Raw genomic sequence first — 21,770 nt, forward strand, 5'->3', positions numbered from 1 at the left:
ATCGAGAAATTCGACTCAGATCGGGCTCGATCGCAATTGAAGGTTCCCCGTGTGACACCGGTATTAGATATGTTAAGCAGCGCCAGAAAATGTTTAACAAAAAGTTTGTTTATTTGTTCATATGATCCAAGTAATTACTACTTCTTATTGATTACTTAGAGCAATGTGCGCTGAAATTATGTTGCGATAATTGTGTTTTAGAGGTCATAAACTTTATAAACATATTTGTGTAGCTGAATAGTCATAAATGGTGGCGCCACCTGAAATTCAGAGGGCCACCGCGGAGTGCCGAGTCATTTCGCTGCGCCCGGACGTTTTTGTACGTATTTCTCGAACAGTTTTCGCATGGTACGTCATACTGAACGCTTGCAATATTAGTTTAGTACTGGGAAACGTGAAGAGTCGGTGTTTATATCCACTGATCTTCAGCAGTCGCGAGTGATGCGATCCTCGTGTGGGTCGCGCTTCTGACGGCCGTCAAACCAACGCTGCGCTCCGGCTGCAACCTCTTGTTTCTCCTTGCAGATTTTTTTATAAATATGGACCGTCTATTGAGATTAGGAGGGAACTTGTCCGGTCTCGGGCAGGTAAGTAGCCCAGTTCGGGCTCCAACTCTTCCGAAGTGCTTTCTGTTGAAATGCCGCTACTTGCCCGTGCTAGTCGTAGTCGGTTCATTATCAATGGTCTTGTATTGTTATGCTTCATCGCAGGCTCCTCCAGCCAGTGATGGACCAGTGGTCGACACGGCCGAACAAGTTTACATCTCGTCTCTAGCGTTGCTCAAGGTATGTTGTCTGAAATATAAACATCGCTCTCTAGCGCGCCGATGACTTGGCGTGAGTTCAAAGTTTCGTGCTGCGTCATTTCTTCCCTTGGAAACACAGCCTCCTCATACATCGTGGATCTTGTGGTGGGCTTGTATAAATGCTTTAAGAATTGGAAACGCGTTTCAGGGCTTACTTTCGTGAGGAAAGTTTAATGACTTTGATTTCAAAGTGTCTGATCAGGACACTTTGAAACGCCAGTTCCAGACTGCTCATGTTGCCTCGTTATTTACCTTGTTATTCCCTGCTAGATGTTGAAACACGGCCGAGCTGGTGTGCCGATGGAGGTGATGGGTCTCATGCTGGGAGAATTCGTTGATGACTATACCGTCAGAGTCATAGACGTCTTTGCCATGCCCCAGTCTGGAACGGTGAGACCTTTTCTGCATTGTTTCTTGCCTTGAAAAAAGGGAGTTATTTGTTGGAATAGGTATGTGTTGTTTGCAATGTGCCTGGCTTGACCTCGTATTTTGGACACAACGAGCTGTTGTGGAAGCACCACCGTAATCATCACAAATGCACATTTCATGTGTTCATGGCAGCTCATTTCATGTAAGGTTCTGCCAGGTCTCATGCTGCAAACTCTAAAGTTTCAGACGACAGTCAGAACTATAAATATTGATCTGTTCTGAGAAGTTCATTTTTATGATTGTCATTATTTGACCAATGTAAGGTTGTTGCAAGCACTCGGGGAAAGTTGTTCTGTGACATCACCTTTCAAGACCGCGGTGCTGATTTTTTTATCAGTGGGTGCCAGTTCTGCTTTTGCATCTGCCCATCCTTTTCCCACAGTGGTGCTGTGCCACAGTAGAGTGCAATGTGTCGGTGGACCCAAACTGGTGTCACAAATCCGTCATTTGCAGACTAAGATTCATGAATGTGCAGAAACTAGCATGATGCCTATACTTGTCAGTGTGTTCCCCTTCATGATGCTTGAGTGTGTACAAATGTAAAGATGCAAAATTCGTGATTAAAGAATGAAGCGTGTCACTCAGTGTGTGCTTAATTTACCGAAGCAGTTACTTTTCTTTATGAAAGCTCTAATTTTTCAATGGTTTCCGCAGGGTGTTAGTGTGGAAGCAGTAGACCCTGTATTCCAAGCCAAAATGTTGGACATGCTGAAGCAAACAGGAAGGTATGTCACACCACTATATTTTTTTAGTCTAGTGTGCGACAATCAGTGCCTGAAACTTATGGTGTTTATTGTAGGCAACTTCCATTGTAGTTTCTTTGGTGGGTATGAGCATGTTTGTGATGGAGTCCACTCAATAAATTCGATACTAACCATAAATTCGATTCTAACCAGTGTTTTTCAAACTGTCTTCTGCAGGCTGCCATGGTTGCTTGAGAGTGAGATCACCTTTCCCATTTGATAGGAGATTGCAAACAAGCTCGAAGCACTGTTACCTTAGCCGCTATAAATGAAGCATGATCTCTTTATCATTGCCCAAGCTCAGTGTTTTTCTGTGTGTTCTTTGAGGAATCCAATGTGGTTTGTGAATGACCCATGAGCAAGTCGAGGTATCAGCAACAGCTTAACATTTGGGCATTGCTTCATTAGCCGAACTTGTTTCCTTCAGGCCCGAAATGGTGGTGGGCTGGTACCACTCACACCCTGGCTTTGGCTGCTGGCTGTCCGGTGTCGACATCAACACGCAACAGAGCTTTGAAGCCCTTTCGGAGCGTGCCGTGGCAGTGGTCGTTGACCCCATCCAAAGTGTCAAGGGAAAGGTGCGTTTATTTGTTTCATTTTTGTTTGCTTACCCAACATTCAGTAAATATACTATTTAGATTTGTGTCTGATGATGTCCGTTTTGTATGTAGATTACTTCTACAGAAACAGCACTGTAGGATACTGCAGAAAAGATTGGATGCGTGAGATATTTCCAAGAGATTGCAGAAAACTACTGACTGTCATCTTGAGTTAGGAGAAATTAGTTAGTATATGGAAGCATGTGGGTGAACGATAATAATGTCAAGGCAAATCAAGGTATTCATTATTGACGGAAGGAAAATGAGTGCAGCAGATGGTAGAATAGTTTACAAGATGTTCTCAGCATTCTTAAATATAGCTCCTGTGAAGGCGTCGCTTAACTAAATGGTTGTACTATACTAGGTAATGGCAGCAACAATGTTTACAAACAATTCTTGATGAATGCCTCACTCTCTCCATTTGTCACTAGTGATCAAGAATAAAATCTACACAGAGGTGTTCTTCATCTTTTTGTGTTTTACACAAGCAGAAAGAACAGATTATGAGAGCTATTTACATTATTACATTAGCAAAATATCTGTTTCAATTATTAGCACTCGTTATAAAAGCATGAATAGCAAGAATAGGTCTGGCTAACTCGACAAGTTGAATCATGACATAGTGAGCCAGCTCATATGTCTGGTTAGGTAGTATTAAAAAATTGGCTGTGGCTTAACTCAGTTATGCCGGGATGTGCATAGTGAGAGGTACGTTTAATGTTATTGTTTAGCTTGGTGTTTCATTCCGTCGTTGATCCGCGGCCCTGGCATGAGATGCCGAACTAGACGAACCATCCTCATCTGAATGCACTCGCCTGGCCGCTTCGTACTTGCGCTTCTCGAGGCGTGCGGCTCGTTCTTCCTCCATCTTCTCGGCTCGCTGCCTCCTCTTGGATTCATTTCGACGACGAAGCCAGACTTCTTTCAGTCTCTCCGACTCACTTTCCATATCTGCCGACGAATCCCACCGAGCCGCCCCTTCTATATATACGATGCAATGCCGGCTCCTCCGGCGATGCAACGCTGATGCAACGCCGGCGCTTGCTAGGCAACGGCTCAGCTCGTGGTTTCACCGGCTTCTCCTCTGACGTCATGCCAGATGGCGCGGCGAGCGGTGCTGCTAGCTGCGGCAGTTGCTAGGCAACGGTTCAGCTCGCGGTGCGGCCACCGAGCACAGCGAAACGGCGAGAATGCGGCCAATGTAGCTCTCGCTACAAAAGAAAAATAGGTCAGGAATAAGCATTTGCAATGTTCCACAGGTCCTTCTTACAGCGAGGATTTTCTGTTCTTGTTATAGGTCTTAATTATACTTGTGGCTGAAGGTGCATTCAGTTTCCAGTGTTTCTTGTCTGTGTATGGCTTCACATTTACCGGGAGAGTCACGGTTTCACTGCTATTCAAATTTGTGCGTAGCATGTAGGTGGTGGGTAAACTTTATTCACGAGAGAATCATGTGAGGGGAGGGGGGGAGAGAAAAGGAAGCAGGACGACAATGGGCCCTCGGGCCGCTCTAGATGGCCGGGCACATTTGTGCTTCGGTGACCCCTCTGACCCAGCCCACTGTCCAAAGCTGTAGCTCCGGTTGCGAGCTGCGCAAAGCAGCCTCCCATCGCTCCTGGTGTTCTGACCCTCGCCATTTCTGTAATTTCTGTAAAACAGGGTGAGGTCGTGTTAGCTGAGGAGTCTATCTCTGGCACTGCGAGATGAAGGCGGGTCGCTCTCAGCTCGGTTGACGAGTGTTCGGGCCTGGGTGCGAGCAGCCATGTTGCCTGGGTGTTCGCTGTGTGCAGGGACCCAAAGGAGGATGATAAGGCGATTAGGAGAAGTTGATTCGAGTATTTTAGCAGCTGGGGAGGGGATTTTGCGATTGGCATAATTACTAATTGCGGTTTTAGAATCTGAGAAAATATACTTAGCGGAGGAGTGAGCAATTGCTAAGGCAATTTCTGCCTTTTCCGCTTCCAGGGATTCTGTCAAATTTGGAATCGACGCACAGACAATGGGGTTTTGGAATCCGTCTACAACGTCTAATGCGAAAGCTGGTCGGTCTGAATATTCGGCCGTGTCTACATAGACTGCCGGTGTATGAGGAGGGTAGCTCTTCTGCAGAGCCTTGGCTCTAGCTTCCTGTCTTGCTCGATTATGTTCCGGGTGGGTGTTTTTGGGAAGTGGCATAATGCAGAGGTTGTTGCTAACAGCAGTGGGAGGAGAGCGCGTGGCCGTGGTATGACCGGGTAGGTTGATTCCGAGTCGGTGCAGAACTATTTGACCAGTTTGTGTATGTGATAGCCTTTGATATTGACCTAAGAGGTGCGCTTCTATGAGCTCTCCCAGGGTGTTGTGCACCCCTAATTGAAGGAGTTTCTCTGTGCGTGTTGATTTAGGGAGATGGAGAGCAGTTTTATAGGGGCAGTGCGGATGAGTCTGTTGAGTTGCTCGGTCTCCGTGGGTGTGAGGTAGAGGTAAGGGATGGAGTAGGTGATTCTGCAAAGGCATAAGGCCTGAGCGAGGCGACGTGTGTCTGCTTCTTGCATGCCGTGACGACGATTGGAGATGCGCTTAATTAGTGAAGCTGTATTGAGAATCGCAGTGCGGATTAATTTTATGGTTTCAGCAGTTGGAGCCATTGTCAGAATATTGAGACCTAAGATTTCGATTTCATTAACCCTGCGGATGGGAGTGTCATCTAGTGTGACTTGAATGTTGGAGATATCCTGTTTTTTTAGGTCCATCAATAGGAGTTCTGATTTAGCCGCCGAGCAGCTTAGACCGATGCAATTGGCGTGCTTAACAACAGTGTCAACGGCCAACTGTAGTTTTGATTCGATTTCACCATGGTTGCCGGAATTGACCCAGATGGTGATGTCATCTGCCTACAAGGAGTGATTGACAGAAGGAATTTTGGCAAGTTCCCGCGCTAACAAGCATGTACTAGGTGTTTACATGTGTGCTGGCAGAATCCTCTGTATTTAATTGAAGAGGTTTCTCTTTTTCCTGTATTGTGTGCTGTAGCTCCTGTCACAGAAAACCTGGTTCTCTGCAGCCAGGCTGTGTAAATACAGTGGGTCATGCAAAGCTGAATGTGGAAGCAAGTACATCTCATGTTCTCTTATTCGCAGGTGGTGATAGATGCTTTCCGCCTTATCAACCCCAACATGATGGTGCTAGGGCAAGAGCCTCGGCAGACCACATCAAACCTCGGACACCTGACAAAACCTTCTATTCAGGTATGACTTGTCCAAAGAGAGTTGCACTTGACAACTGCAATGCATGGCAGAGCAGCACAATAGTGCTAAAAAGCATTGATATAAAATTTCCAGGGATCCTAAGCAGTGTCATTGCCCAAAGTCGTGTGAAAAGTTTTGGGTGGGGATGATTGCGAACTGATTTATTTTCGAAACAGAAATGAGCAGGTCGAAGACTGCAGGTAAAGAAAGGAGGTTGGGCCAAGGGCCAGCTGTAACTGCCACACAGGGTTGTATAGGAAAATGTTGCTTCTTGTTTAGGTTCAGGATAGAGAAAAGAAACAAAAGGTGGCAACACACCGCAGGTGAGGCACGAACTGGTGATTTCCATAGGGCGATTCTGTCATGTCTTCAGCACAAATTAGTGATGTGTATTTTTGTTTTTAAAAGCGAAACTTTCTTTGCCTCTTCCCCCTCTTTGCGGGTGCTGGCTGCTGCTGTTACCGATTATACATCTTGGGTAGCTGGGTGTGTGCCACTGCGAATGTGGCCTAATAGACAACTTAAGACACTAGGTATGTGCAACTGGGCATGAGGCACTGGGTACCTGAACATTCTTGGCCAATCCTCCAGAAAGCAGGACAAGAGTCAAGAAGTGAGGAAGGCTACAGAGAAGTGAAGGTCGGCATCAAAAGCAGCGGAGTATGGAGAAAGTAGTAAAGAGAACAAGATGGGGGACCAGAGCGTGTATTGAGCGAGCAGCATTGAGTTACATAGAAGTTAAGACATTTCGATGAACATCAAAGGAAGTTTTGCTTACCACCGATTCCTGCTTATGCGTGGGTTCTGTCGAATTTTTTGTTTAGTGTAAATAGGAAGCCCAAACTCAGTCTTTTCCTTCAATTAAAAGCACACTTCCCATATGCTTTCTTTGGTCTCATTGGTTGTCAGCCACACTGAACTTGTAGTTGCCTGTAAGTATTACGATAATCAGAAAGAATTTTCAGAAAAATTCTAACTTGAGAGTGTCCTTGTTAGCCTATATCGGTCTTCCTCCAGTTAAAAGCGTACTTCCCGCTACTTTCTGTAATTTCAGTGGTTGTCAGCTACATTGAACTGTAGTACTCTGGAAGCATTGTGATAATGTCACTAGCCATTTTCACAAACAATTCTAGCATAAGAGTGTTCCTTATTGCCCATTATTTGGCCAGCCGCCACTCGTGATGGCAATTGGGATGATAAAAATACAATTGCTGCGGCAGTGGCCATTTACGAACAGCATTTAATAAGTTTGTGAATGCAGTCCCTTGTATGGAATGCCAGCTGTACTGCAGAAATTCAGGTTTTTGCTGAACGTGTAGAATACATATGCTGCTTTTTACAAAGCTATTGAAAAGCTTAATATATATATATATATCTGAAGAGACAATAGTATTTGAATGTTTAGGGTACTGTGAGCCTAATTGGCATACAGTTGGTCCAAAGAGATGGTAGTCCCATTCAGATGTGAGTTGGCATTTAGCATTAGCTGCTTATATGAATGGCACTTTCTCATTTCTATGTGCTGCTTGCTAGTATCTTTGCATCTTGTGTAATTCTAACTTTTGTTCTGTGCCATGTTCTTTTTCTTTCTTCTCTGTAGGCTCTAATCCATGGTCTCAACCGTCATTACTACTCCATCTCAATTAATTACCGCAAGAACGAGCTCGAACAGAAGGTGAGAAAAAGAAAGAGCTGCTAAGCTTGTTGTAATGTCTGTCTCATTTGCAAAAACCTGCGCATTAAGGTGGATGCCAACCTTTTCATGAATCTTCCTCCAATTCTTGCATTCCTGCAGATATTGCGTGGTTAACCTCGTACTGTTTTGTTCATAAAAGCCCTTGCTTGCTAAGATGTCTGTCCCATAAATACAGTGGAATCTCGTTGATACGATCTTCACGGGAACTATAAAATAAAACGTATAATCCGAAAATCGTATTATCTGAAAGTAATCGCGTATAAAAAAAAATGTGCATTATCCCAAAAAACGTATTATGCAGAATTGTGTCAACGAGATTCCACTGTACTTTGTTTATTGCAGCCAGTGAGGTGGATAGACTGATCCCATTGCATACAAGTAACTAACCATAAGGTGGAAATGGTAGTGGCTTGCTTTTTCCTGTAATGCTGAGCAACACAGTCGCTGACTGATAATTTGGATGTGACAGGGGCCCTCCAGAAGTTCAGAATAATCGTAAGTCCGAAATGTAGGATTCACCTGAAAATAAATGACTTTATTCCTTAAGTGGCAAAAAAAATTACTCATGGCAGTCTGACAACTGATACATCAAAGACTGCGAACCCCTATAATTGAGTTCACACCTTTCATAAGTACTAGGGGTCTGTCTGTGTGCTGCATGAATGTCTCACTTGAACGCAACAGCAGTTGCTGCTGCGTTTGAGCACTGTGGTGACTGGCTCTTGTTAATAACGGCTGCCACGCAGGCTGCGATGCAGCACCACAGCATCATATTTTTTCTGCCGCAGCTGTACAAACTACTGGCTGACCTCCAACGTGGGGCCGGTATAATGCAACGTGAGAAAGAAATTTACATATTACTGCTTAAAAAAATTTGCATATAAGTTGTCTATTTGCATCATGCAAGGTAGCTCTTATTTGATATTGATTGACCATTACATTTCATTGCAAATTCAGGGCTTCCACATGTGCTTCATTGCATTTGCATTTGAAATGGACCACGCCATGGCACGCCGGCCTTCCCCGTCACATGAAAAAAGTGCAATGCTATTATTGATATTGCTACTGGAGAAATAACATTTACAGGCAATATGTAGTTTAATAGTATTGCTGTAAAAATTGTCAACATGCTGCTGTGGGCACATACACTTGCCTGCAATTTGGTCAGTTCATATTTCAACCAGTGTCACGGTTTTTGCTGCAAATAGGCGAATGTAAAGTCAACACATGCACTGAATCTATATTGCATTGCAACTTAAACAAAGATTGACTTCATTCTGACAGCTGAATGATTGCAGATTTCTTCACAACAGTCAATGTTCGGCACTTCCCTCACTTAATCGCCACCCTCATTGGTGCAGACATCAAGGGTGGATTTGGCACCACATGAAGCTGCTTGATGACCCCGAGCGAGAAAAAGAACTCGCCCAGGACCTTGTCACTATGTCATGTAAAGGGACAAACACTGGATGCCCTCATATGATAAACCATACATTCTGCCTTTACAACTTTGCAGCTTAGCTTATTCCGTAGTGTTGGTGTGGTCGGTAACTACTCGGTTGACAGTGTGCTAGTTTCGGTTTCAAGGACACGTCGTTGACCATGCCGGTGGCACATCAAAGCAAGAACATTGTTCTTTCTGGTCAACTATGTGGCCTAATTATTACGCAGTCTTGCAGGCAAAGTCCGAATTATCAAACAGCATGCTGTTTGATAACACCAGCGTACCAGTGGTGGTACCACAAAGCTGTATGAGTAATCAAGCATGCCCGAACTATCGGTGCCTCAATTATTGGTCGGACTTTATTGGCGATTTTACCACAATATAGCTATAGCTACCAAGTACTGCTTAACTGAGTTCTTTAGTTGGCGGCATGTTATTTGCTATGGCAATGTTAACACGTGGACAGTCGGATGGGCACACCTTTGCAAACTCAGTGGAGGGAGGGCTCTGTACTTCGTCAGATGGGCTATCCTGACACTTGTGATGTCCTGGGGCTAAAATGTGGCTCTTATAGGAGACAATTGCTGTATGCTAGGGTTGTTGCTTGCAATGGACGGACGGAAAAAGCTTTATTGATAGAAGCACCTGCGAAGTTGCCGGCCCGGGCTCAGGCCACCCTGGCATTATGTGCGGTGAGGCATAGCCTTTCCACCGCTGCCCGGGCCTGCTGGATTGCCCATTGTTGATCGTGTCGATCTGAGCTAGTCAGAGCGCTGAGCCATCGCTCCTCAAGAAGGTCCGGTTCCATGTAAGCCATGGTCACACAGATGTCTTTGATTGATAGAGGATGAGGCGGATGCTAGCTTTCATCTGTAAAACACACTGCCTGCTTGTCTATTGTTAGTTGTAGCACTTCACACTACTGTCCCACTTGGAGTACGAAATGTGAATCGCTTCTCTGTTGCTGTAGATGCTGCTGAACTTGCACAAGAAGAGCTGGACAGATGGGCTGACCCTGCAGGACTACGACCAGCACTGCCAGGTCAATGAGAGCACAGTGACAGAGATGCTCGAGCTGGCGAAGGCCTACAACAAGGTCAGATGGCCTGCATGCATGCTCTCGTTTCATATGAAGCAATTTTTTGTTTAAAAAACTTTGCACACGCTGCTATCCATTTTATCTTGCTGGCTAGTGGTGTCAAAAAGTTGATGGATGCACTTTCGATATTAAAAACAAACGTGCGCATTTCAGACACGTCGGGCTCACTCATTTGCTGCCGAAATGCCTTAGTCACTTTCAGTGGTGTTTTTAGTGGATCACATTTTGCCCTCTTGTGAGGGTCTGTGAGCTTGCGACTTTCACCCACTGTGGTTGCCCAGTGGCTATGGCATTTCACTGCTTAGCTGAAGGTTGCAGATTCGATCCTCGCCGCTGCAGCTGCATTTTGATGGAGGCAAAATGCAGGAACGCTTTTGTACGTAAATTTAGGTGCTCGTTAAAGAAACTAAGGTGGTCAAAATGAATCCCGAGCCACCCTCTAAGGCGCGCTGCATAATCATATTATGGTTTTGGCACGTATAACCCTAGAATTTAAGTTATATTAATCTAAATTTCGACTTTCATTCTAAGCTTTCTTATTGTTTTAGTACATGTTTTTAGTATCGAGTTACTAATGTGCTTTAGTACATCGAACACAGGACCGCTGCGTATTTAAGCAGTCTATTAGCTCAACGCAAGAGTGAGCAGTATCGCCCTGCTGCAGCAAATTAATTTTTGTTTGAGACTTGCTTGAGTGCCAACAGCTTTTCTGCTGTTGAGTAGTATTTGTGTTTTTTTAACATTATAAAAGGTCCCTCTACAGTGTTTACACTATGGGACCTTTTTCTGTACTAAATATCTATACTTTTGTATCTGCACTAAGTATTCAATAAACTTCAACTTCTAGAGCCTCAGTACAGTTGAACCTCATTATAACAAAGCCGCCTCTGAAACAGCAATACCTTTGTTATAAACATAATATTCATTGCATGCTGAAATCGGTGAGAAACTTTAGATTTACTTTTGTGTATCCGATAATCATAATTCTTATACAGTAGAATCTCGTTGATACAATCTTCACGGGAACCAGACAATAAAGCGTATCATCCGAAAATCGTATTATCCAACAATATCGTATTATCGGGAAAAGAAAAAAAATTATTATCCGGAAAAACATATTATGCAGAATTTATCAATGAGGTTCCACTGTATCTGTCTTTGTTTTATTGAGGTTTTATTGTACTTGTTTTGATTTCCTGACGAAGACAAGTACCCTTGTCTTCATCTATCGCCTATCACACATGCAAATGCATGTGTGATAGGTGTTGCAAGGTAGAACTTGGTTTCAGGTATGAAAATGAATGCAACATACTTAAATTGCTTCTTTGAATTTTAGTTGATCCATGTCAGTTTGGAACTAGGGAAGCTGGTTCGTCAAATATTAAAATTGTTTGCTCAGTGCTATGGTTGGAATAGCGAACGGGGTTTGAGGCATATTTTTTGCTGAAAGCTGATGATCTCAATGTCAGCTGATATGGGCACATCATTTTCTGCTTTGTCAACAGACATTTGGTTGTTTATTTTATGCATTGGAATACACTTCCTGTGTTATAGGATTGTGTTAACATTGTGATTAGACCTTTTTTTTTTTTAAATTGCCGGTTGCAGATAGCGCAGTTCTACTCCCTCTTGCAAAGTACTTGAAGATGCAAGCATTACTTACACGATGCATCAGAAATTCCTGTTATGTAATGAAGTTCTACTGATTACATCTTTAAATATTCAGTTATGACTATGTTGCAACTGTAAAATGATGCCAAGCAGTAATGGAGTCATATTCATTTGACAGAAGTTGCGACTAGCACTAGTGTCAAGATATGCATTCTCCAATTGTACTGTGAAATACATTGGCATTTCACTCAACTTAATTACCAAGGTAAACATAGCTGTCTGTTGTATACATAAGCTCTGCTTCTTCAAGTAGTTTACCTGGAGGTGGAATTCCACTATCTCGCGCAGGAAATATTTATGTGCTCCCCTCCTCGCTCCTGAAAGAAGGCGGTATGTGTATAAAGTTAACATTTCCAAGCCGTGTTTTGAATAGTAAAACTACTATGGTGGCCAGTGACTCAGCACTAGTGAATTCTGGATGCTTGTGTGTGCTAAGCATAATTTGAGTGTTATGTTCTTTGTATATTGCAGTCCCTGGAAGATGAGGAGAAAATGACCCCAGAGCAGCTCGCCATCAAAAATGTTGGAAAGCAGGTAAAAATTTGGACACAGTGCTCAAGAGAACACCCTTGCTGTCCTTAGTGTTGGTGCAGCTTTGTAACAGCGAGAACAGTTTCAGTCCACCCCAGACTTTTCATTCAGGCAGCCCATGTTTGGCGGTATGTTTGTTTATTGGGTGAAGCAAGCGTGCATAAGCGAGGTGTTTCTTGCCATGTGCCTTACATGCAGGTAGTAATACTTGTTTGAGGAACTGAAAGATGAGATTTCTGAAGGACATGAAGCTCCATGCCACTATTTCTGGGGTGCTTTATATTGTGAAGTGTGGCAGTGTCTTGCAGCTTACATTTTCAGCTTCGTTCTGTTGAGAAATGGTGTAATATCTTGCATTCCAAAGGAATGCATTCATAGGGTCGCGAAGCGGGCTTACAGCAGAGTACATTTTGTTTTGTTCCTCAGGACCCCAAGCGGCATTTGGAGGAGCGGGTGGACGTTCTCATGACATCAAACATTGTTCAGTGCCTCGGAGCAATGTTGGACACCGTTGTGTTCAAGTGATGGTGTGCCCTTTATTTAAGACCAAAGTGGTTGCAACTGCAGCAGCAGGGTGGACAAGTGCTTCTGGTGCTTGCAAAGAGGGAACAACAAAGGAAGAGGAATGCGCACTACATAAAGTGCTCCGATGTGTGTATGTGCCAGAGGGGGCTGTTGATTAAACTGTTTTGCAACCAGCGGAGCACTTGTTGGTCGTTGAGCATGTTACTTTCTTGTGTGTGTGTGTGTTCTTCCTGAAATTCACAATTTTGCTTTCAAGAACATCATTGAGGCATTCTCACGCAGAGGAGTGACCCGCTGTTGCTGGGTAAAGCATGTCACATGATGAGAATGTCTTGCCTTTCTGACAGAAAGCTCAAGAGTCGAAGACAGTGCCTTTGTTTAGCAGTGCAAAACACTCCGCAGGCAAAGTGGACTGTCCAAATTGCCTCGGCACTTTCTTGTGTCAAGAGTAGATGTTGCTAAATCGGTGTGGTCATGTTCACACTCCTCCTATCTCTAGGTCACCTATATGAATGAAGAAGCTATTTAAAGAGTTTCAGTCGCTACGCACACTGCGATTGCATACCATACTGCATGCCTTGTATAGATCCAAGCAGGGCAACTTTTCCAACTGATACTTCCCTTGTGAATAATGCTTTTTACATGCCCCCCTTTGCAACAAGTGGCTGTAGAATGTTTATTTTTCTGCATGTGTATGACCAATATCACTGCCTTCAGGTCAAGGACTCTGTCGGCAGTAGTGATGGGAAGACGTTAGCTTTGCAAGTGCATGCTGTTAGTGAATTGTTTTGGCAAACTTCTTGCGCTCCAAATTGCTTGCTAGAAGTGCTGAAATATTTTGGCTAAGGCAAACAGAAAGACTAGCAACAGCAGTTTTATATTGGAGTACTGCACCTTCAGCTAGTAAACATACTGGTTTGTGATTCTAAGGCAGTCCATGCACCACTTTGAGGATTTTCTCACTTTTGCAACTTTGCCGGTTTTCAGTTTGTCAAGGTATTTCATGCCCTTGCTTACGAAGTGAATATTATGCAATTATCCATTGCATATGCAGTATGCCTCCTGTATCAAAGGGAAATGCATGCCTTGCACATGTTTGCGAAAGATGACCTAACCCTTGCAATAGATCTGAAGTGCAGGTATTCGCTGTCATCCTTCCAGAAAACTGCTACAAAGTTAGCCACTTTTGCTGAACTGTAGGTACAGTACCTCAGGAGCAATATAAATAATTGCACAATGCTTTCTCTAAAGTTTAGGTCTTTTTTATTTGTAAAATTTAACTAAAAGGAAGTTTGAATTTATTGGACACAAAACGTACATTTCACAAATTGTAATGGCACTAGGCCGAGGATGCCATCAATGTAATGGTGTTGGGGGCACTTTTGACTCTAGCGTTCCCACATACCTCGGTCGCCTAGTGGCTGAGCTTATTACATACTTTTTACAGGGGAAATTGAAAAAAAAAAAAAAAACTATTTTTTTTTCACCTTATATTAGCATCTTCCTCTGAAGTATAATGCAAGGCGATTGTCAGGATGATAACACTAAAAAAAAAAAAAGGGCACATTTCTGAAAATGTATCTGCGCAAATGTATACAGACTGCAAGTCGCCCAAAAAAGCAGTATTGCTTCAGGGCTTTAACATGCAGGTGGCAATTGATAACTGGTGCCAGAACTTTGCTTGTGAGCAAGCTGCAATGTATTTAGTTGTCAATTTCAGACCGTCCACCTAGACTGACGAGATTGTGATTTTTCTTTTTTTTTTACAACTATGGCCCGTATACTTTTGCTCACTGCTACACAAAGAGGTCATTACCCCCGTGTACATTGGGTCTTTATTTAAACGCTGTTTTCTCATGGTAGGCTCCATAGTATGTAGACAATCCATGTTTGGCCCAGATTACACCTTGGCCAATCAAGCAAGGCTAGGAAGATTGTGCTTGTTGTTTCTAGAATAACCTTAGAAGATGTCATGCAGGAAGCCAAGTACAGCAAACAATGTAAAAGTTTATTATGCACATGAAAGTCTATGTACAGGGTAGTGAGAAGGGCCGTAGGCGTCAATCACCGATGTTAAATATGTTGAAGTCTTGTGTGATCAATCTTCTCCAGCTCCACAAGGCTGAACAAAGAGTCAGGAAGGCCACAACAGAAAGCAGTAATCTTCATTTTTCTTTCCCCCTGAGCACTAAATGGTTCTGCAGTTAAAAAATGTCAAATTATGACAATTAAATGTTACAGCACAACACCTATGCTGTGGAACCTTCTTCCCTGATCAACAGTAGTCATTGAGTGAGCAGAATGCATTGAGATACTACAGAGGTTAGGAAGGTTGGTGATTATGGGAAATGACATTAACTCAGGGGGATGGAAGTGCTTCAAATTAAATCTTACCATTTCTATGTTTGTGAGTGTTCTTGCATCCACTGTGGCTAAGAATCAAAGCTGCAACTTCATCAGCAGCCTAACAAACACCGCAGATGCTGAGCCGCCATTGTTGGTAATAATTACAATGGCCGGAATTAAATACAAACTATTTATGTAAACAAGTGCATATACTATTTTTGCTCTTCATTATTCACCCACACAAACTGCATAAAATGTGCTTGCAATGTGAAGGGTGACGTGCTCATCAAGTGGTTCCAGATCAACATGGTGTCATAGACTGAAGTCTGTTAATTGATTCCAGAGGACACATTGTGCCTCGCCACACTGCTGCCATTGACAGCAGGTGCTTTCATACCACCGAACAAAATTTAACCAATTCATATATTTCTGCTATCACAATCAGCTGGAGTTTCACAGCAGTGGCAGCTCTCCTCTCTCACGTTGCCATTATTTAGAGCACTCTTAAATTTTGCTCTGGTGTTACTTTGGGTGATTGGACAAAAAGCAAGCCCAACATGATCATAGATTCAAACCAAAGAAGGATACGGTTTCAGTTGTTCTGCAAACGCCTTCATCTCGTCACCCAATGATTCCTGCAAGAAGTAACAATGCGTGATTAAGGTCTTGGCAAGAAAGGTCTTTGCAAGATGGCATGCAATGCATGAAATAATAACTTTCTAATACAGAAATGACAAATGAAAAAGTGCCTTCCCAGCCCCACCATGGCAGACATTGTTATGTGGCACTTTCTGATATGCAAAAAGGAATTTGGTGAGAGTGGAATTGAGTTGCAGTAAAACAAACACTGTGGTGGCAGATTAAAAAGTACAGAGGTCATAGCATGGTTACTGCAGGTGCTTAGACATGCAATCAGTGCATGATGAAAGAATACAGTGTACATATGCGATGTACAGCCTCAACCTTTTTTTCTGTTCTCATGCTGTCTGAAGTGTTTACTACAAATAGGTGGCATGTAACGTCCAGGTCCATAACTAAATGGAATGCCATACACCACTTGCACATTGCAGACAGAAATAAGCCATATAGCACAAGTCAATCGAATTAACATGCAACTTTTTATTGTGCTAGCAGTAATCCAGCATTATGGATGCAGTGAGGTTGCTCCATATATTTATAGAAAGACAGTGACAAATACTATGGAACCTTTTGTTCTCTGCTAAACATGCATTTGTTTTGAGCTAATATAAAAAATATCCAAACTGATGCACAGCAGGTTGTTTCACGACAGTGTGCAGACATTACAATGAAAGGGCTGGTAGTGTGCTCTATGATATGTGACAGGTGCTTATTGGTGGCATAACAAATGTGAGTATAGTATAAACAACAAATGCTTCTGTGCTTATGTTCCAGTCATGTAACCAATTTGCTGCCTTTGCTAAGTGGAGGCAACAAATCAAAAGCATCTTTATGTTTGGAACAGAAAGCCGGGCGAGTTCATGTGGGTTAATTATTAACTACAGCTCTGTGTGTTCACTTCGTTCTTGTCCTTTGTTCTTCTGTCACGCTGTAGTTAATGATTTATGCTTTAGGCCTACTTTCAAGCTTCCAGTGGATGAAAAGGCCAAATAAGAGAGCAGCTAGCACAATTAAGCACCAACCTTCTAACGGTAAAGCTTACAGAACGGAATAGGCAGTGTGGCAAAAGAGAAAAGTGTTATGTGTGATGCTTCCCGCTTCTATAATTTATTCGCATTAGGAGAACGCAGGACATCAATATAACTACTGCATGCAAAACATGCCAAAAAGAAAGGGTACTTTCTCACCTGTCCTGCTGGGGCTATAACGCTCAACTCAATGATGTGGGAGTTAGAGACTGGTTCGATGCTCTCGGGGTTCCCTTGCTGAACCAGCTGTGAGCAAGACAATAAGGATGGCTGCATGAAGCTTGCAGCACATAGAAACTGCATCCTTTGCAAAGTGCTCACATAATTTTCATGTTTGCACCAAATTTATATTCAATCAACAATAGCTATAGAAGTAAGAGTTGGAACATGATTTGCTGGTGCATGCTAAGTAGTATTGATCCTCAAAGAATGATGCGATACTCTTTCATTCCCACCATGGTGGCTATGACATTCTGCTGCGAGGCATGAGGGCACGGGTGTGAGTGATGGCAACAGCAGCCACATTTCAATGCGGACAAAATACAGAAACGCTCATATACTTAGTGTGGGAGGCATGTTGAATAACCCCAGGCAGTCAGAACTAATCTGCAGCCTTCCACTGCGGTGTCTCTGATAGCCCAACGTGTGATGCGTTACGATTTAAAGGTCCAAAGTTCAATCACTTTAAAGTGAAGCTTATTTTGCAAACCCTCCCAGACTTTTATGACGGTGGCTGTTAGGTACTGCTGCTGTCTTGCCGAATAGCTCATACTTAAAAAATAAAAATAAATCATTTAATTACCTAATTGAACCCAATGATGGGACCAAACCTCAGTCCCCTAGCACAGCAGTCCAAAACTCTTACCATTAGGCGACAATCGCATGTATAGTACTTACATTGTGCCAATGCCAACTAGCTTTTTGAGATGATCGCAGCGCGTGTCACATTGCATAGCACGGGTGTGTGAGAACACATGTGCATGCACCAGTTTCCGTTACGCCAAAGACGTAGGAATAAAATGGGCAAATTTGTAGCATTTGATGGACTGCTTCACATAGATTTCCAGATGTGCATTGGATCTGTGTAATTTTTTCATTTCACCTTTCTATACTAGTTCATTGTGTACCCTGAATATTGCTGTTTACTATCCAACTATCCACTGCATTCCCAATTAAAATACAGGCGAAGAGAAACAATAGCAGTAAGCTGAAAATACTAAATGGAACTGTTTGTTATTATAAAATTTCTACTGGCATAGCTTACCCGGAACACCTTGGCAACGATGACTTTCATGCGTCCCTTTTGGAACATATGTCCTTTCAGCACAAATTCAAAATCTAACCTGAGAAAAGCAGACAGTAAGTTAGGTTAGCACAAGTGTCCAGTGTCAAAATACGGTAAACCATTGTTAACTGTATCTGTGTATCATTACCATTTTCTGTATTCTAGAGTGCATTTTGAGCTCAAAGACATCATGATTCATAGGGTTGAAAGCAGGTCATATATCCATGGAATAACCTTATATCAGGGCTCACATCTTCAGCTTTGCATTAAACTCTTTCTCTCTCTCTCCATGGACATAAAAACAAGTTGAACACAACTCAATGGCATCTACCCACCTAACTAATGTAACCATCATTACCATTCACTGTATGTCAGGGTCAAGCTTTGCACAAGTACCCAAGTTTCAAGGCATGCAGGTAACGTAGGCATCTCACTGGTTCACAAACCGAGCAGGACAAGATGAACAGTTATGCAAAATAGATCTCTTGTTTTACTAATACTTGCATCACTATTATTTGGACTTTTGTTTTACCAGCCTCACGGTTCTGGAGAATCGCTTGCATGAGCAACTAATTTCAGAAGAAAAAAAAAATATTGCCTTAATTTCATGCACAATTACAGAAAGGACATCTGGAAATCCACTCGCATTCACAAATAAAAAAAAAAAGAGAAAATGTTGCTCAGCCAAAAAGTGCAAAGCAATATATCATGCTTTGTTCACTGTTGCAGGCCTGAAACTTGTCTGTGGTAGAACTACTCGGGCAAAGACGTTTTGAGCTAGCCTGAAGTGTTACACAAATTCATTTTGCTGTAATCTCACTTTATTTTATAGCAGCGGGTGAATTTAGCAGCATAGAGCTTATTGGGGAAGTCCTGTCACACTCTAAACTCTTGAATTGCTTTTAAGAAGTTAATGTCTCCAATAAAACGGTGGTAAAGTCATACCTCGTTATAATGTAATCACATTCTATATGAAAATACTTTTGTTATATACTCATTATTTTATAAGCAGAAATTCTGATACCGGCAAAAAGTTTCTGTGAATTTTATATTTACTTTGTTATATCTGATAGTTCATCACATCCATGCTCGTGTTGAGCTTCAACTGTATGAAACCAGACATTTTGGCGCCAACTCGGCTCCTTCTTCAGGGGTTAAATGATGGATGGTGGCGGAGTGTCGCTTTTTAAAAGTTCTTGATTATACAGTTGAAACTTGATTTAACGAAATGATGACCACTCTTGAATTTAGTTAAATTGGTAAGTTAATAAAATCAAGTTTAACTGTAGCAGGAGGGGTAGTGAGTTTCACTTGGGATGGTAAACTTATTTTCTGGTATGCATGACTGACTGTGAAGATGACAGCAGTGAGAAAAGGCACCATTCCTTGTCCCCACGCACCTCTTCTCTCCCCCTTCATCTTACCTGTCAGTCAAGCAAGTAACACCTTTTGGTTAAATAAACTATTAACATGTTTATTAATCAGCTTAGCCAGACAGGTAGCTCTGTCAACGCATAGCTTGAATTATCCCGCTAGTATTCTGACTGCAAGACAAAGTTGGTTTTTAATGGCATTGTGGGCTTTGAGAACATAAGCCTATATAAGATGTGACAATTTGTTCTGGCCAGTGCAAAGTCATTAATGATCTGCTTTAGTAGGAAGGACAAGCACGTAAACATAGAGTTGCGGAAGCAGGTGGAAGCAGTGTCCCTTTCAAGAGACAGTTGATGGTCTGCTTGTCGTGATCTTTCTGTATGTGTGATGTTTATATATGTTTACATGATTAAAAATGGAAATGATGGCTCACCGAAAGCCCATCTCATTGAGAAAGTTCACAACATTGTTGGATGTGCTGACATCAATACAGCTTCTCACAACAGTGTGCCTGCTTTTGTCACCAACTTCTGGTTGCCCCAAGTAGCGTAGATGCCTGGAAAGGAAAACACACATTTTTTATATTCTCTGCAAAAGATTGCCCTTCCCACGTTTGGCATCTGTTACATCAAACATTCAAGAGGTGTCACAATGAATGCCAGTTAACCTTACTGCCACAGGCGAGATTAGAAGTTTATTTTCTCTGTACATTCGGTTTGTTCATTTTGTCAGCTACAAAGAAACGATTAGTTCACTAAAGAAACTGCAATCAAGGTCGCCGTACTTACCATGGCATTTGCGGGCTATCAAGTGATTGTCTTGCTCTCACAGACAGCGGTGTTCCTGTGGGACCTCCTGCGAAGATTATCAAGTTGAGAGAAAATGCACTGATAATGACATCTACGCGTTATATTTCGAGTATATATTTTCTTTATTATTTTATTAGTCGTGGAAAGAAGAAAACGAGAGGAAAGGCTCACAATAAGGGCGCTATGTTGCAATCACCATACAATTTAGTCCACCCGTTTGTAAGCTCAATATGTGTAAAGGATAACTGCTACTAGAGACGACACACAGAGGCACCACAGACTAAAGAACCACAAAACAAAAGCATCTAGTAGGTACGATCCCTTTTACTGGAGATCCATCTGACCAGGAATGCGTACCGATCTTCATGAACTATCTGCGACAGCTCAGTGTCGCACGACCACTTTTGATCGCAATCAAGCCCGATCCGGATCGAAATTCTCGACTGCGACTGGCTCCCTCGCGCAGCTTGCGCAAAGGAGCCAATCACGACCGTGAAATTCGATCCGGATCGGGCTTGATCGCGATCAAAAGTGCGCCGTGTGACACCCGTATAAACTTTTAGGAGTTTCGGTTATTTAGCAGATCTCACTAAGGCAAGCGCGACGTCGCAAAACATTTTACATGCAGTTACTATCACAGCCGCAAATCCACGAATGTACTGACTTATCTGAAAGACCATTTCGTAGTCGTGAAACGTTTCGATCGGCGAGTCCGAGTTGTCGCAGAGACCTCGAAGCCTGTGGAGAAGCACTTCGCAGGCGCCGTCCATAATGCTACCCTGCAACAGGTACTCTTGCAGAGGCACGAGACCACGGCGAACAGTGGGTGGTGTGCCTTCCATATTCGGCAAACCAGGCGTTAATTTGGTCGAGTGAAAGAGCTGTCGGAACGCACTTTCTTCCTAAGAGAGGATTGCTGTGCACATCACTTCAGTCAGACAACAAACTTTACCGCCATGTTAGCCGCTAACTTGGCTAGACTTGGCTGACTTGGCGGCTTTGCCTGGATTGAAGAGATTTTGTGTATATTATATCTCTAACTTTAATTGTACGACTGCAGTACTTATTATACGTCAGTATTTCAATTCAAATAAATATTTGAATTGTAAACAAGTCACTAACTTGCGTTGAAGCAGACAGATTGAAGATTGCCATCCTTTCCGCCGCCATTTTCAAGGCGCGAGTAGTTAGTTCTTTATTCTATGGCGCGAGCTTTTGAATTGTTTCAGACTCGCTGCAAATTAATGGTTCTTTTATCATAGCCTATGGCAAGATATACTATGTAATAGCCAGCTGAGGCGAATCTGCTTTCTAGGGCTAACCACCTATTTCTATTGCGATAGTTACGGTTCATCAGAAACGGGAAAACATACTTTAATGCTCCACTTAATGTGGATGATCTGACATTGAGTGCCAAATGAAGACAATTTCACACTACTGAGGCTATGCGACGTCTTGAGTTCCGTGCTTTACCCATAAAAGGTGCAACAGGCTTTGGGTTAGTTTGCCTGCCAGCTTGA

The 21,770-nt window shown here is 42.8% G+C and overlaps 2 protein-coding genes across 3 annotated transcripts; one reads left to right on the forward strand and one right to left on the reverse strand.

Moving 5' to 3' along the window:
• Nucleotides 1-251: 251 nt before the first annotated feature.
• Nucleotides 252-12,947, forward strand: LOC119449887 (26S proteasome non-ATPase regulatory subunit 14). 2 transcript variants are annotated; one of them, XM_037713168.2, is made up of 11 exons: nt 252-319; nt 526-587; nt 711-785; nt 1,076-1,195; nt 1,889-1,959; nt 2,405-2,555; nt 5,696-5,803; nt 7,404-7,478; nt 9,914-10,039; nt 12,185-12,247; nt 12,671-12,947. In XM_037713168.2, exons 2-11 carry the CDS (start codon nt 540-542, stop codon nt 12,767-12,769), a joined length of 936 nt encoding a protein of 311 aa, XP_037569096.1. In that variant the 5' UTR covers nt 252-319; nt 526-539; the 3' UTR covers nt 12,770-12,947. The 2 variants fall into 2 exon arrangements, with proteins under 2 accessions (XP_037569096.1, XP_037569095.1); XM_037713167.2 differs by having other exon boundaries at nt 259-348.
• Nucleotides 12,948-14,756: 1,809 nt separating this feature from the next.
• Nucleotides 14,757-21,252, reverse strand: LOC119449889 (mediator of RNA polymerase II transcription subunit 18). Its single transcript, XM_037713170.2, has 7 exons — nt 20,915-21,252; nt 20,230-20,296; nt 19,875-19,997; nt 18,047-18,125; nt 16,942-17,028; nt 15,704-15,750; nt 14,757-14,891 (listed from the first exon to the last, which is right to left on the reverse strand). Exons 1-7 carry the CDS (start codon nt 21,090-21,092, stop codon nt 14,843-14,845), a joined length of 630 nt encoding a protein of 209 aa, XP_037569098.1. The 5' UTR covers nt 21,093-21,252; the 3' UTR covers nt 14,757-14,842.
• Between the last annotated feature and the right edge of the window lie 518 nt (nt 21,253-21,770).

The sequence above is a fragment of the Dermacentor silvarum genome, chromosome 4, assembly GCF_013339745.2.
Source record: "Dermacentor silvarum isolate Dsil-2018 chromosome 4, BIME_Dsil_1.4, whole genome shotgun sequence".
In the NCBI taxonomy this organism is placed as follows: Eukaryota; Metazoa; Arthropoda; class Arachnida; order Ixodida; family Ixodidae; genus Dermacentor; species Dermacentor silvarum.